Raw genomic sequence first — 14,986 nt, 5'->3', positions numbered from 1 at the left:
GCTCAAAATCACCGTTATCAGTCGTTAAAGTAGAGATACGGAAAAATCCTTGGTAAAGAATATCCCAAGATCCTTGGATCTAAAGCTAAAAAAATATGAAAACAGTTAATATATTACCTATTTTTACATATAATATGGCCCATACCTAATACACGCAGAAACGTCGATTTCATCATTTTCTTCATATAATTAATATCATATATACTTTATTAAAGTGTTAACAAGGAACTTTATATCAAAAACATCTTTGTACTTTATAAATTTCAGCCGAAAAAATTAAAATGGCGCCCGACCTTGCCAGAGGCCCCGGAGTTGACACATGGTTGACACACAGACAAAAGAAGAGGACGCCGACGTGCATAAAAATGTTCCGTAACAGAAATTGACAGAAATCATTAGAACTATTCAGATTTTTGTCTAGGACAGCCTGGGTAGGACCGCGCCAGAACTGTTTCCAATTTTCCGGTTTACTGTCACCCCCTTGATGACAACTAAAGAGACAGCTTTATTTATTTGTCAAATTACATAGAAACCAACGCCAACCCAATAAATATTTTTTCTACTCGTAATAAATCCCTTGAAATAATAATTTCTGAATATTTTTTAAAACGTAACTCGCTATGGAAAAAATATTGTTTTATACACGACGATAAAATTGCATTTTCGTCTCCCGAAATTAATTCACTCGCGACTTGGCCTTAATCTTTCTATTCAAAGATTCTATTCAAATAATCATTTATTATTTAGCCCTCGTATATACGAACAGTGCTATTTATTTTATGTCCCGACCAACGGTACTAGCCGTTTGTTTTCCCTTTCGCTATGCTGTGCCATTTTCTTTTCGTTTTCAATAAGAAAGATAACTGTTCTATCGGCGTATGTACCGGATCCAGAAGGTCACAGTAGGCGAAAAGAATGCAGTACCGAGACGCAACGGTACCGTTAGATTCCGTCATACAACGTTATTTAACTTATTACAATAATAACGGGCTCATTATAACACCCAGATATTAGTAGAATATGTCATGTAAAACTTACATAAACAAGGTAGAAGTAAACAAAGAAAGTACTTTAAATAACCGTCAAAAAGTTCGAAACAACTAAAAATATTATTTTTTTGCAAATAAAATTTTGGTAGTGTAACGTTATCTTCCTTATTTTTTACGCGTCTTCTTCTGTCATTTCTCTTGCCGTGGTTGAATGAAAATCCACTTTACAGTCACTTTACATTTACTTTTTTTTTGTTCCAGACAAAATCACAGCGAAATCGAAAAAAGACGCAGGGACAAGATGAACACTTACATCACCGAACTGTCCTCTCTGATTCCCATGTGTAATGCCATGTCCAGGAAGCTGGACAAGCTCACGGTGTTGCGTATGGCGGTCCAACACGTGAAAACCATAAAGGAGTCTCTTAATTCCCAGACAGAAGGCAAATACAAACCCTCGTTTATGAGCGACGAAGAATTGAAGAAACTTCTTTTACAGGTAAGTCTTTCTTCAAATTAAATGATAAAAAACGCTGTTTGTCGAGACCATGTTGAGACTATCAAAATTTTAATTTAATAAGACTTTGACGTTTATATATATTATTTTTAGCCGTTTTTTATTGCTGAGTATACTTATTATTGTCCATCCTTCTTGCCAGGTGTGCTCCCCATTGCCACTTGGGGGATTTGACTATGTGGATGACATCTATTACCTAGATAGTAGAGATCCCGAACTGTGTATTAGTTGTCCCAGATATAGTCTTTAAAATGAATAACTTTGAATTTTGACCGTTATTTTTTACCAACATGGCAAATATAAAATCCCTCTATCAAAAAAGTTACTGATATTCTTTAAATTGAGTGCCTGAACGAATCAGATAGGTAACTCTTTTTACTTTCGTGAAATAGAAAAGGAAAATAAAAAACAAGTGACAGTTCTTCCTCTTCTTGCAAAAATCAACACGAAATGTCATAATTGTCAAAAGTAAAATGTCATATCAGCTTTTGACATTTCTAAATATCAGACAATAAAGAAAAATGCTTGGCCGCAAGTTGCTAACCTAATAAAATTAACACTAGAAAAGCCCGCGGGAACTGTTAGATTCAAAGTTATTCGTTTCACAGACTATATATACCGTATGATCAAATAAAAACGGCGTCGGCGATGGCTATGAAATGAAGATCGCTGTCATTTTATATGTAAAATTATATTAGAAATGTCATGGATCGTCATTTCCAAGCCAACTGGACGCCATTTTTTTTCGATCATACGGTATATTCTTCTGATATTTCCGATGTTATGTTATTTAATAGAATGTCTTTTCTTTTCACTGGTTCATTGCCTTACATTACATTACTTTAGTTTTTGCAAAAAAAATATTATTAATTACTGCGCATAAAATTGTCTTATTGTTAAACAACTGTAGATACATAATATTGTATGTATTATTTATGTGTAACCATTCGATAAAACTACCGTTACTTGATACATTTCATTAAACTATTTCCCGAGCTATTTCCAATGCGGAATAGGAAAAAAATGCGCTATAAAACTAGAAAAAAATCTATGTAGATAATAGCAAGAACGTCGCACCTTAATAGCAGTATAATGGACCAACCCATATAAATAATCTATACAGGGTGTCCCATATTCGAGACTCATCATTAAGATTTCGGAAACTAGAAAAGATACGAGGACAAATGAAGGCAAATTTGCCCAATTTGATGCTGATCAAGATGCTACTTCAAAAATTTAAAAATTCCGAACACTTCCAAAGATTTTTGAAAAAAAAATGAATATTTGCGATTTCTTTGTTATTTTTTTATTCCTCTATTTGCATAGATATAACAAAATAATTTTTACACATTCTCAATGCTATTACTTCTTTTGTTATAAAAGTTGGTGTTATCAGATTTCATCATCATCAATTTTCTTTTTTTAAATACGGCCCTAGATTTTTATTTACGCATTTTAAGAGCTTCTAATGTCCCAAAACCAATGATGTAGTTCGTTATGGAAATCGTAAAAAGTACTTATTTTCAGGAACAAAAGTACTAAACTTTCTATCAGTTTAGTTGCAATTTACTGGGGCGTATATAACTTTTATTAGCAACTTCTGTTTCATATATACTCGTAGTTAAGTTTCTTGTACACAGTGTTTATTACTTTATATATAATATTTTTTCTACCAGTTGTCTAGATGAAATATTAGAAACATGATTTTTACAGATAGCTGATGGATTTCTGTTTGTTGTTGGATGCGACCGTGGTCGATTTTTGTTCTTGTCCGAGTCCGTTTCCAAAGTGTTGAACTACACCCAGGTAAGTGTAATACACGCTAGAGACTAGAGATGGGTAGATCCGACATTTTTTAAAAAAGTCGGGTCAGGATTTACATCAATCTTCATGGAGAGAGATACTACGATATTTTTTGTAATTTATTACATTATCTATAATATAATTTTTTTTTTCAAACGTCACAAAAGTATTAATTTTTGCTACGTGATTGACAATATAAAAAAGTCATTTTAACGCATAGGCATAAAAGTAAAGCACTTTTACCTAGCCTAAACACAAAAGTACGAAAATATATGAATACAAAATCAACGAGCGTCACCATAGTTTCTCGATATTACATACAAGGTATCACTTTTAAATCTTTTTATACTATTTAGAACGTTTTGAAATTGTTTAAAAAATTATTTGCGACGTTTGAAAAAAATAGCATGTTCTATTCGGAGTAAAAATGACTTTTTGTGGCTCGCCTGTATGTCCAAGTCAAACGTACAGCATCGCCACAAAAAGTGCCATTTTTACTCTACTTTTAATAAAACAAAATACTATTATTATTTAATTTTTTAATATTTGTGTTTTTAATGAATGTGAAAAATCAGAAGTTCCTGTACTATTTGTTAATATATTAAGAACAATGTGATAAAACATCGTTCTAATTGGTTAATTTTCAGGCTGATTTGTTGGGTCAAAGTATCTTCGATATCATTCATCCCAAGGACGTGGCCAAGGTCAAGGAACAGCTGACATCATCAGATATGAGTCCTAGAGAAAGACTGATCGATGCCAAAAGTGAGTGACTTTAAAAATATCCCTTTTTGTCCTTTTTTGCACTTGCAGCTCACGATTGGTATTGTCAGCCGTCGTATTATCTCTTCTATTATTAATTTTATATCTATTATTTCTTACAACTTTTATTTTTAGAAATTACAGCATTTTTAAACTGATATTTATAACGAATAACAGTTCTAAAATAATAGATCGAAAGGTTGTGAAGTAAAACATATTCGGGAGCTCAAAAACTGAAAACTAATGCAGACTAATTAAATTTTTTCATCTTCAGTTATCACTGATTTCTTTTCCAGCAATGTTGCCAGTGAAGACAGACGAGCCCGAAAAGAGTTCTAAGTTTTGTACGGGTAAATATATTATTTGTTAATCGTGAATTTTATCCTGAATCATGTAATTGTAAGTAACATTTGATTGAGATTGTATAACATAACAATGCAAGGGCAAAAGGTAGTGGTAATTGTATTGCAATGATTAATATTTTACTGCAACGTTTATTAGTTATTAGTGTTTCAGTGTTTAGTATTTTATATTTTATATTTCAATGTTTCATATTTCAAATCCGATATGTTACATCTAATTCTGTTTTGTATTTAATATTTCATATTTTACGATTATTATTTTTTGTTTCACATTTCATATTTCATGTTTTATGTTTCATTTCCTATGTTTCATATCTAATAATGAATATTTCATATTTCTAATTTTATTTCGTAATAATATTTTTTGTTAATTATCTTTTGTTTTGTATTTTACATTTGATCCTTCATTAATGTGTGATTAATGTTTCTAGTGGTTATTTAATTTTTCATATTTTACGATTAATATTTTATATTTCACACTTCATATTTCTTGTTTTATATTTCATTTCTGATGTTTCATATCTCATAATATAATTAATAATCCTAATTTAATTTTGTTGGTGTATAATTTTTCATTATCTACTAATATTTCTAAAACTGCATTTTTTGTTTTGTATTTCATATATCTTAATTAATGTTTCATATTTTATATTTAATGTTTTATATTTTTTTTGTTATTCTATTTGATATACCTAAGATATCTTTTCAGGGTTTTAGTTAACTACTGTAGAAATTTTTACGCTGTGTAGGTGCCAGAAGAATCTATCTATACCGGATGAAGTGCTGAAGAGGACTTAATGTATCACAATTATTTAACAATGTAAAACTTAATCAAAACTCTTTAAAAAACATATTAATATTTAATCTGTTTCAAGTTTCATTTGGCATTAATGTTTTATATTTTATAATTTTTGTTTCATATATCATTGGACACATTCTTTTGATATTACTAGCATAATTTTTCAGGCTTAATTAACTGTTGGTATGTTGATAATTTTGTTTGTATTTAATGTTTCAAAATTAAAAAAAAATAATATTTTATGTTTCACATTTAAAATTTTTTGTTTCGTATTTTAGTTCCGACGTTTTTTGTCTTATAATTAATATTTCTGATTCCTAATTTTATTTCATTTATAATTTTCCATAGCCTACTATTATTTTTTGTTTTATATTTAAAACTTTTTGTTTCATATTTTATATCTGACTTTTCTTATCTCATGATTAATATTTTATGTATCTAATTCTCTTTTGCATTTAATATTTTATATTTCACATTTTTCTGTTTTATATTTCATATTTAATATTTTATATATAATTTTATCATTCACTTTGATACACCTAGGATATCCCTTTAGAGTTTTATTTAACTGTTCTAGAACCTACAATGCGCACACAATGATGTAATGTTTTATGTTTCATATTTTATGTTTCACAATATCACGACTAATATATTTTAAATTTCACTCGGTGTTTCATATTTCATATTTTTTGTTTCATATGGAATTTTTAATATTGCTTTGATATATTCGTAGGATAAATTTTCAGAGCTAATTAATTGTTCTAGAACCTATACAATGTAGAGTGCACACCCGGATTTATTGTTTTATGTTTTATATTTCATGTTTCACATATCACGATTAATTAAGCTGTTTAAACTGTGAAGTTTATATCAAAATGTTAAACATATTAATACTTAATACGTTTCAAAATTTCATTTTATGTTTCATATTTCATATTGTTTGTTTCATATATCATTTTTAGTATTTCTTTGATATTTATACGATAAACTAACTGTTGTAGTAATTTCTATGCTGTCTAGGTGCAAGAAGATCATTTTTCTGCCGAATGAGGAGCAGAACAGAACCACAAAAAAAGGATGAAGCAGAGACATCAACAACAGCCGGTAATCGCAGAAAAAACAAACAGTTGGCTGCCGAAAGGAAATACAGTGTGATCCATTGCACGGGCTATTTAAAATCATGGCCGCCAGCACAGATTGGACTGGAAAAACACGACGATCCGGATATGGACACCGGATGCAACTTGTGCTGTTTGGTGGCCATAGGTAGAATACTTCCTCACATTTCAACAGTGGCTGCGAACCATCATCCTAATGCAGCACCTATCCAGTTCGTTTCTAGGCATGCTCTTGATGGGAAATTCACCTTTGTTGATCAAAAGTAAGTAGCGGTTACGGTCTTTAAATACACCGAGTATACTGAAACTAACTGTTTATTATAAAAACTATACAGGGTGAATCTTAAATGATATATCTATACTATATATTGTATATATAAAACCTTTAAGTGACTGACTCACTGATTAATCACGATCCTCCTCAAACCACTCAACGTAAGAAGCTCAATTTTGGCATACAGGTTGATTCTAGGGTATAGAGGTTTGATAAGAAGGATCGATTTTTCGAAATCCCAGTTCCAAGGGGGTGAAACCACCCCTCAAATATTACAATATTTTTTATTTAAAAAACGGTCAAGTTTCCGAAAAAACGCTTAAACACGTATATTTTATTTTGTTTTTTTAAATATTTTACGATTTTTTAAAAATGTATACAGGGTGTTTCGAAAAAGCTTTGTCATTGATTAATCACGATCCTGCTTAAAGCGCTCGACGTAAAAAGCTAATTTTTGGAAAACAGATTGACTTTAGGGTGTAGAGGTTCGATAAGAAGGGATTTTTCGAAATTCGAATTCTAAGGGGGTGAAACCACCCCTCAAATATTAGAATATTTTTTATTTAAAAACCGGTGAGTTTTTCGGAAAAACTCTTAAACACGTATATTTTATTTTGTTGTTTTACATATTTTAAGATTTTCTAAAAATCTATACAGGGTGTTTGATAAAATATGACCATTGAGTAATCACGATTCTGCTTAAACTGCTTGAGGTTTAAAGCTGATTTTTGGCAAACGGATTGACTGTGGGGTGTAGAGGTTCGATAAGGAGGGGTTTCTCGAATCTCAAATTCCAAGAGGGTGAAAAACTCTCAAATATTACAATATTTCTTTTTTCAAAACGGTTAGTCTTTTGGGAAAACGCTTGGACACGCATAATTTATTTTGTTTAGTTGGTGTTTCAGAAAGTGGTTGTTGTTAAGAAATTAATATAAGAAAATTTCTTTTTTTAATGTTCTTTTTTAACGTTTCTTTTTTTAGTGCCCAATATTTCTTTTTTCAAAACGGTTAGTCTTTTGGGAAAACGCTTGGACACGCATAATTTATTTTGTTTAGTTAGTGTCTCAGAAAGTGGTTGTTGTTAAGAAATTAATATAAGTAAATTTCTTTTTTTAATGTTCTTTTTAACGTTTCTTTTTTTAGTGCCACTTTGATTTTGGGATTTGTACCTCAAGAGCTACTAGGTACCAGTATGTACGAGTATTATCACCAAGACGATATATCTGCAGTAGCAGAACGACACAAGATGGCGTTGAAAACTACAGAGTTTGTTCACACTGGCATTTACAGGTAAGTCCTTAATTTCCAGACAGTGTTGACAGATCTATCCACCAAGTCCTCGGATATATTTGATTTTTTATTTCTTTTTACAGGTTTCGTACAAAGGAAGGAAATTATATACGTTTAGAGACCGATTGGAGACAGTTTATGAATCCTTGGACGAAAGAAATCGAATATATGATGGCCAAGAATACACTAGTGGTGTAAGTTTTCGTGTATTAATCACAAATTGTAAATGGGTCTCTAATTTTTGGTTTTGTATTCTGTTTAGAAGTGATTTTCGCAATAAGGAGAGTACCGCAAGTGGTACACAAGTCTCGCAGGACATGTATGACTTTTTTACTAATCGTAAGTACAAACAAAGTAGGTACTATCATAGTATAAGGAAACTAGTAGCTTTACTCCTTGTCAAATCCTTTGTTCTTTTTCTGCCACTTTATATGACCTTGTTCTCGCGTCCCGTGACCACTGACGTAGCTGTATAGTCGTAGTCTATAACTAGGCAAAGTATAGTCGTGGCACTCGCCATAGTTTCACAAAGATGTATTTAGGAAAATATGAGTTCACAATAAAATAAAATAAAAAAAATTGATCATCAAGTAAAAATTTGCTTGAAAACAGAATATTTTCACATTTCGTGTAAGTAACAATTCTTCTGTATCTGAAAATCTTCTGATAGGAGGAAATGCGGAGAAAATATATAATGACTATCTATTTCAGATATTTTCTGCAACTTTTTTTTAATTTGAAACAAGTTTAATTTTAACATTAATGTGTTTGTTTTGTAGTAATATATCGGTTAGGTGATTTTCATTGGATAACTAATACATTGAACAACACATTGTCACAAATTACCTACAACAGCTGCGAAAGGACACCGAATTACGCGTTCAGGTTTCTGTGACCTTCAGAAAGAGTTCATAGACAATCCGCATCAATGTATAGTTTGGGTTATTATTTGTTTGGGTGAAAATAATCTGCACCAATATGTTATCGAGGCATACAAAAAGGTCCATACATACGAAAAATCAAGTCCATTTAGCGTGTGTCGCAATTTTCACACCTTAAAAAATTCGTTTTTTATAGCTATAGCAACTGCAGCGACTATTAAAAAAAGCTGTGTGATTTTCATAGAAAATAAGGGCACCTGTAATTCATTTGAGAATGTTATAAATCGCTAAAAGAGGTTTCAAATCTCTTGGATTTCTATTAATATTAAATAAATTTTATTAAAAATTGAACTAAAATTGTTAGTATCATTAAAAACAATTCAAATTCAAAAATTGTATCAGTCAAATTCCCTCATTTAAGGTGAATATTAAAGTAAATATAAATACAGCTCATTCTAAGCTCTACTTATCTTTAAGAAAAATTTAAATCATTGTTGCAATTGATCCTTAATGCCATTTCGAATGAACAATAGTATTAATAATGTACATTATAATAATAATAAATTTTATATCATAGTGTGTATTAAAACTACTAAAACACTTTTAAATTGGTATTATATTAACAACTTTTGTTTTTTAATCCAAAAAAAAGTTACCAATTTTCTCAATCAAAATATTTGTGGTCCCGAAAAGTACCTTCGTTTTCCTATGTTCGTCAAGGTAGGTAATGGGTAAACGGTAAAAAAACAGGATAATGAAATTTAAAAAATTACAAAAATTGTTCAAAAGTGCCTCCCTCTTGCATTAAACAATAACCCAAACGATCATAAAATCCCCTCCTCACATTGGATAACATATCAGGGGTGACAGTGTCAAAGGCATTAAATATTTTCTGCCTTAACTGCTCCAAGTTTTGAATTTCTTCATGGCCGTAAATTTTAGATTTTATGTACCCCCATAAAAAGAAATCATTTACCGAGAAGTTAGGTGAAATTAAACCTCAGTCTAAACAAAACTGTCATTTTTGAAAACTTGTCAAAATTTGGACACACGCTAAATGGACTTGATTTTTCTATGTCTCGAAGTCTGTGGACTTTTCTGTATAATCTCACAGTAATTTAATAGATTGCTCGTCATATTATATCAGCTCGTAGGAGATTAGGAAAAAAAAAGATATTTATAGAATAAAAAATTAATTTATTTAACAAAATTTAATTAAAGATGTGACAAAATAGTTACATTTCTATTGGTTCTATCGGACTTTTTTCGACTATATAAATCTTTATTTTTTGTAAACTTTAATGCATAAAATATTTTCAATCTAATAAATAATTTAATGATGTAAATAAGAGGAAATTTCTCACATGGGTGGTCAAATTTTATAGTTTTCATTATATCAAACAGCCTCTGAGAAATGTTTTCAACTCAAAATGTATTTTGATATCTCAAAAGAACCGGGAATTTCCGGTTTTGAACCCTAGTCACCATATTAGCAAGAAAATATGTTTTTTAACTAAAAACTAAAAAAAAATCCAGATTTTCTTTTCAAAAAAAAATTGCACAGAAACATCCTCATATTTCTGGGACCAAAATATACTACCCCTAAAAATATTTGCACTTGTTTAATACTCACCCTGTATAGGGTGATTCACGGTTATGGTACGTTATAGCATTTCCGCAACCCGAGCTGTTTCTCGGAACCGGTAATTTTGGTACATGCCTCTAAGGAACCGGTATTTCCAGTTTTTTTTCGGTACTTTCCATACTAGCAATTTTTTTTTCAATGATGGTGCAGTTCATTAAACAGCAAGCAAGGGATGGTTGTCAAAAGTAATATCGATCAAAATTGAGGTTTGAATGAAAATAATATCAAATTACTAAGTAGTAATCAGTCATGAGAAAATTAACCTGAACACAAGCATGATTACAAATGACTCTCAAAAAAAACTCAAAGTACAATTTTTTGAATTATTACTGCTACCAATAGCAGCACACAGTAAGACACTCTTTTTTTGTCAATCCGTCTCTGTGCTGGGACGCAACGCTCGAACCTCGCAGCTCGACGGACGGAACTCAACTGAAACGCTCTGCAATCTGCCGATATTCGACAGATTGTAAAAACTGGCAGAATATATTTGGGAGAGTGCAACTACTCTTTTCCTTCTACTATGGTACTATGCCAGAAATAATTGAGGGTAGTTATATTTTCCAAAAAAATTGTATAAAATATTAGTATACCGTATGATCGAAAGAAAGGCACCAAAGACGGTCATTTCCCAGCATTCTTTGACGCCGTTTCTTACGTTATTACCAAATTAATTCAATATTTATTATTATTGTTTTTAGCTACTGAACAAAACATACAGAGATTGATCAACACTCAAGTGGAAGCAAGCAAGATTGGTCGTGAAATAGTAGATCAAGTTACGGACCTGCAAAGATCCGAGAGCCCCCAGCAGCAAACGTCAATGTCAAATGTGTCAAATATCGGGGAAACGAGAAATTTGACAAATATCGAGGCACGTGCTCATTATTTAAATTGAATAATAAATGAACGGTTATAAAACTAATTAATCTGATAATAATTAGTATTAAAAATAATTAGTAAAGTAAACTTCGACTATAAAGTGTAACAAATCAAGGAAGATTTCGACAAAGGACATTCAGAAAATGACAGAAAATACAATATGCCTGTGAATTATGACACAGCAGTCACTGTCACGCATCCTCCCTCACATATCAATTTAAAATAATATCGAATTTATTAGTTAAGCTTTTTTTTGACATGATATATACTATCCATTTGTTAAATAATAAATAACAATTAGATATATCGTTATAAGTTTATTTCTTGTACTAATCGTAATTGTGATTGAAGTATTTGAAATAAAAAAAAGGCTTACAATATACAAAACTAATTTTCTACGTCTGGACATGTAAAAAATGTAGCAAATTAGTTGGTGTAGAAAATTAATTTTCTACGTGTAGAAAATACGGTAGAAAATATAAAATTTTCTACCTACACATCCCTGCTAATAATAATAAATTAATAATAATTATGTGTATAATTAATAATAATGTTGTGGCCGGCCGTAGCTCCAGCGTTAATGTGTCGATCTGCGGAGCGGAAGGTACTGGGTTCGATCCCCAGCCAGTACGGTCGCTTTATTTATTTAAATAAAAATATTTATTTATCTAAATAGAGCGACCAACGAGCCGCCACCTCAAGGAAGGCAATGGCAAACCACATTGAGTATATTTGCCTTGTACAGCCTCTCAAATATGCCGTTCGGATTCGGCAATAAACTGTAGGTCCCGTGTACTTGTGAAACACTGATGACACACATCACAAGTACATGCGAGAGGTAGCCGACGCTCTATATAGAGTGTGGCACTGTAAGAAGAAGAATAATTATTAAAAACCAACTCTGGCCAATGAGAAACAAATATTTCAATTATGAATTTTTTTATCTTTGAAGATGCGTGTCAGCAGTGACACGTTATTTGCCATTACTGTCCTAGTGCTTGTTTGTTATGATTGTGTGTACATTTTCTGTATTTCCGACTTTCATTGTAAAGGTGGCTACACACACTACTGCAAGCTTGACAAGCATGCATGAACAATCTTTTTGTACAAGCAAAATGTAGCGTCTGTAGGGAAAATTTGCGCAAGCATTTTAATTGTGCAAGCCGCTTGGTGATTGATTGAATTTGAATCATACAAGCTTGGACAAGCCATGCTTGCGCAAGCGAAACGATACGTGTGTACCACATGTATTCAGCTTGTACAAACAATTAGTTCAGTCCGTGATCTTAAATGACCTGTACGTCCCGTCGCCATCATGTCTAGCGATCTGAAAAGGAGCAATCGAGGATTATTGGAAGATTTTATTCGCGCATACGAAAATTAGCCGTGTCTTTGGCGAATTAAATCACCAGAATATCATGATAGGGTGAAGAAGGATGCAGCATACAAAATTTTACTTAATAAGTATAGATTAATTGACAGCCAAGCCGATAAGAATGCCGTTATTAAAAAGATAAATGCCTTCAGGGTTCCTTCTTCTTTTTCGCGGACTTCCTTCTTCTTTTTCTTCGGACTTCCTTCTTCTTTTTCGCGGCATAAACTGAAGCTTGTTCAAGAATGTATGTACCGTGTGGCGGCGAAGGTAAATTATGCATGGCTTGTACAAAAAGATTGTTCATGCATGCTTGTCAAGCTTGCAGTAGTGTGTGTAGCCACCTTAACATTTATACTAACATCTTCTTTTCAGACACACATACCATCCACCAGCAACATCCAACCCTGCGACCTCTACACCACCCCTCCACCTCCAGTGTTGCCAGACTTCACCTCCACCCTCCAAGACCAATACTCCATCCCCGTCGCCAGGGACGACACCATGGCAGACTTCGCCGATATCAACGTGGCACCGTTACAACTACCGCTACCGCAGCAACAACAGCCGCAAACATCGATGATGCCCGACCCTGGTAAACACACCCGCACGCTCAACCCAACCGCTTTTGTTGTAGACTATCCCTATGTTGCCAAATACCCCCTGCCCCACACGCTTTACCCAGTATCTCCCCAGTTAAAAAAGCTCAAAGTCGATGTTAGCTACTCGATACCGCCAGATACTCATCGCAAGTACTCACCGCTAGTTCTAGGCGCTGGACCGAGTCCTGCCGAAGGATCCTCTTCGGGTTTTGTCGCGGACATGTTGAATCCAGTCCCTGGATGTGCTTCGGGACCGGTTCAGCAGCATCACACGAGCCAGGAAGGGAACGACGAGGCGGCCATGGCTGTGATCATGAGCCTGCTCGAAGCTGACGCTGGATTGGGAGGACCTGTGGATTTTTCTGGATTGCCCTGGCCCTTGCCTTGACCGGATTGAAGGGATAAGGAAGGGTTTATGTTATTAACGTTATTTATTACGGCTGAGTGTGTATATGTGTGCTTGTTGAATTAAATGTTGCTCATCAATTAAACTGAGTTTTATTTTACTAAATCTTTTGCTAAGGTAACGGGCTCAAAACGGGCTCACCCTTATAACTGCTTTATTTTTTCAGTTAAACAAACGAGATTTGGTATATTAATATATGACATAAATTAGGATTGATTGACGGATTCAATTGTTTTCGGTTACTTCCTGTTTCACCGAAAATGACTACAACTTTTGATTTTGAATTGGCACCCTCGGTATTTTACTCTGAATAGAATGACATATCATATGTCAACTTTTGACATTTTCGCATAATATGGTTTATTTGAAATTATAAGTTGCGGTTCGTAACGAAAATTTGACTCGAAATACCAAGTGTGTGGTATCAAATTATTCGTAAAAAAATGCTTTTTCCAAATATGCTAATGACCACCCTCGTTCCATTTGAAAAAATTGAGATATGATTAAAAATACGCCCATTTTGACAAAAACCTAACTGTTTCAAAAACGGTAAGATTACAATGCGGTAAACCTTAATCAAATTTACATTTATTTTAATCCTAGAAACTAAAAATGTAATAATATACAGGGTGTTCCATTTAAAAAAATAAAACTACTTTGATATTTTTTATTTATTTGGGACACTCTGTATTTTTTAAATTATGTTTAAATTGTAGCTCTAATGTTCTTTCAACAAACTCAAAACTTACAATTTGAAAAAATCTAATCGTTTAGCTAAAATACTCCGTTTCGTATGTAGTGAACAACCCTGTATATTCATTACTTTTTTAAAGTAAGTAAAAGGAAAATTTGAAGAGGATAAAATTAAAAATGTAACAAATATATAATTTTTTCTTTAATTTTTTATTTATTTTTATTAAAAATCGTAACAATAACACTCCAACTTATCCATATACGTCTCTAAAGCCGGGACCCCATTAGCCAACACCTGACGCAATGCCACGCGATGCCACGCGATGCCACGCTATCCCACGTGTTGCGACGTGGGAATGTGTGCATGTACATACTATGTAACACGTGTTAACACGCCTGAAATTTTAATTAGAGTAAAAAACGTTATCAGTAGGGTTACCTACGAAATGGGACCGACGAATCGACCATCACACGTGTCATAGCGTGTTATAGCGTCGGATGGCGTGGCGTGCTGCCTAGTGTGTACGCAATACATGTAATTAAATGGAAAAACATACGCACTGATCTACATGACGTGGGGCAGCATGGCAT

General features: G+C 32.7%; 1 protein-coding gene across 4 annotated transcripts in view; it reads left to right on the top strand.

The window, feature by feature from the left end:
* The window catches only part of LOC115890091 (protein cycle), a 39,310-nt gene extending 25,493 nt beyond the window's left edge, over positions 1 to 13,817 (top strand). For 2 of the 4 annotated variants that reach the window (XM_030910226.1, XM_030910224.1), the window contains exons 4-13: positions 1,251 to 1,488; positions 3,220 to 3,312; positions 3,957 to 4,074; positions 4,368 to 4,421; positions 6,253 to 6,613; positions 7,768 to 7,914; positions 7,998 to 8,108; positions 8,177 to 8,253; positions 11,142 to 11,314; positions 13,070 to 13,817. In XM_030910226.1, coding sequence (XP_030766086.1) covers positions 1,251 to 1,488; positions 3,220 to 3,312; positions 3,957 to 4,074; positions 4,368 to 4,421; positions 6,253 to 6,613; positions 7,768 to 7,914; positions 7,998 to 8,108; positions 8,177 to 8,253; positions 11,142 to 11,314; positions 13,070 to 13,684 — 1,987 coding nt within the window. In that variant the 3' untranslated portion in view covers positions 13,685 to 13,817. The remainder of the gene's footprint in view (positions 1 to 1,250; positions 1,489 to 3,219; positions 3,313 to 3,956; positions 4,075 to 4,367; positions 4,422 to 6,252; positions 6,614 to 7,767; positions 7,915 to 7,997; positions 8,109 to 8,176; positions 8,254 to 11,141; positions 11,315 to 13,069) is intronic. The other 2 variants (XM_030910225.1, XM_030910228.1) reach the window with 2 other exon arrangements.
* Positions 13,818 to 14,986: the final 1,169 nt, after the last annotated feature.

Source organism: Sitophilus oryzae, unplaced genomic scaffold (genome assembly GCF_002938485.1).
Source record: "Sitophilus oryzae breed Bouriz unplaced genomic scaffold, Soryzae_2.0 scaffold_85_pilon_pilon, whole genome shotgun sequence".
NCBI lineage: Eukaryota > Metazoa > Arthropoda > Insecta > Coleoptera > Curculionidae > Sitophilus > Sitophilus oryzae.
Note: the sequence above shows the minus strand (reverse complement) of the source record. Positions and strands in the feature narration are given on the sequence as shown.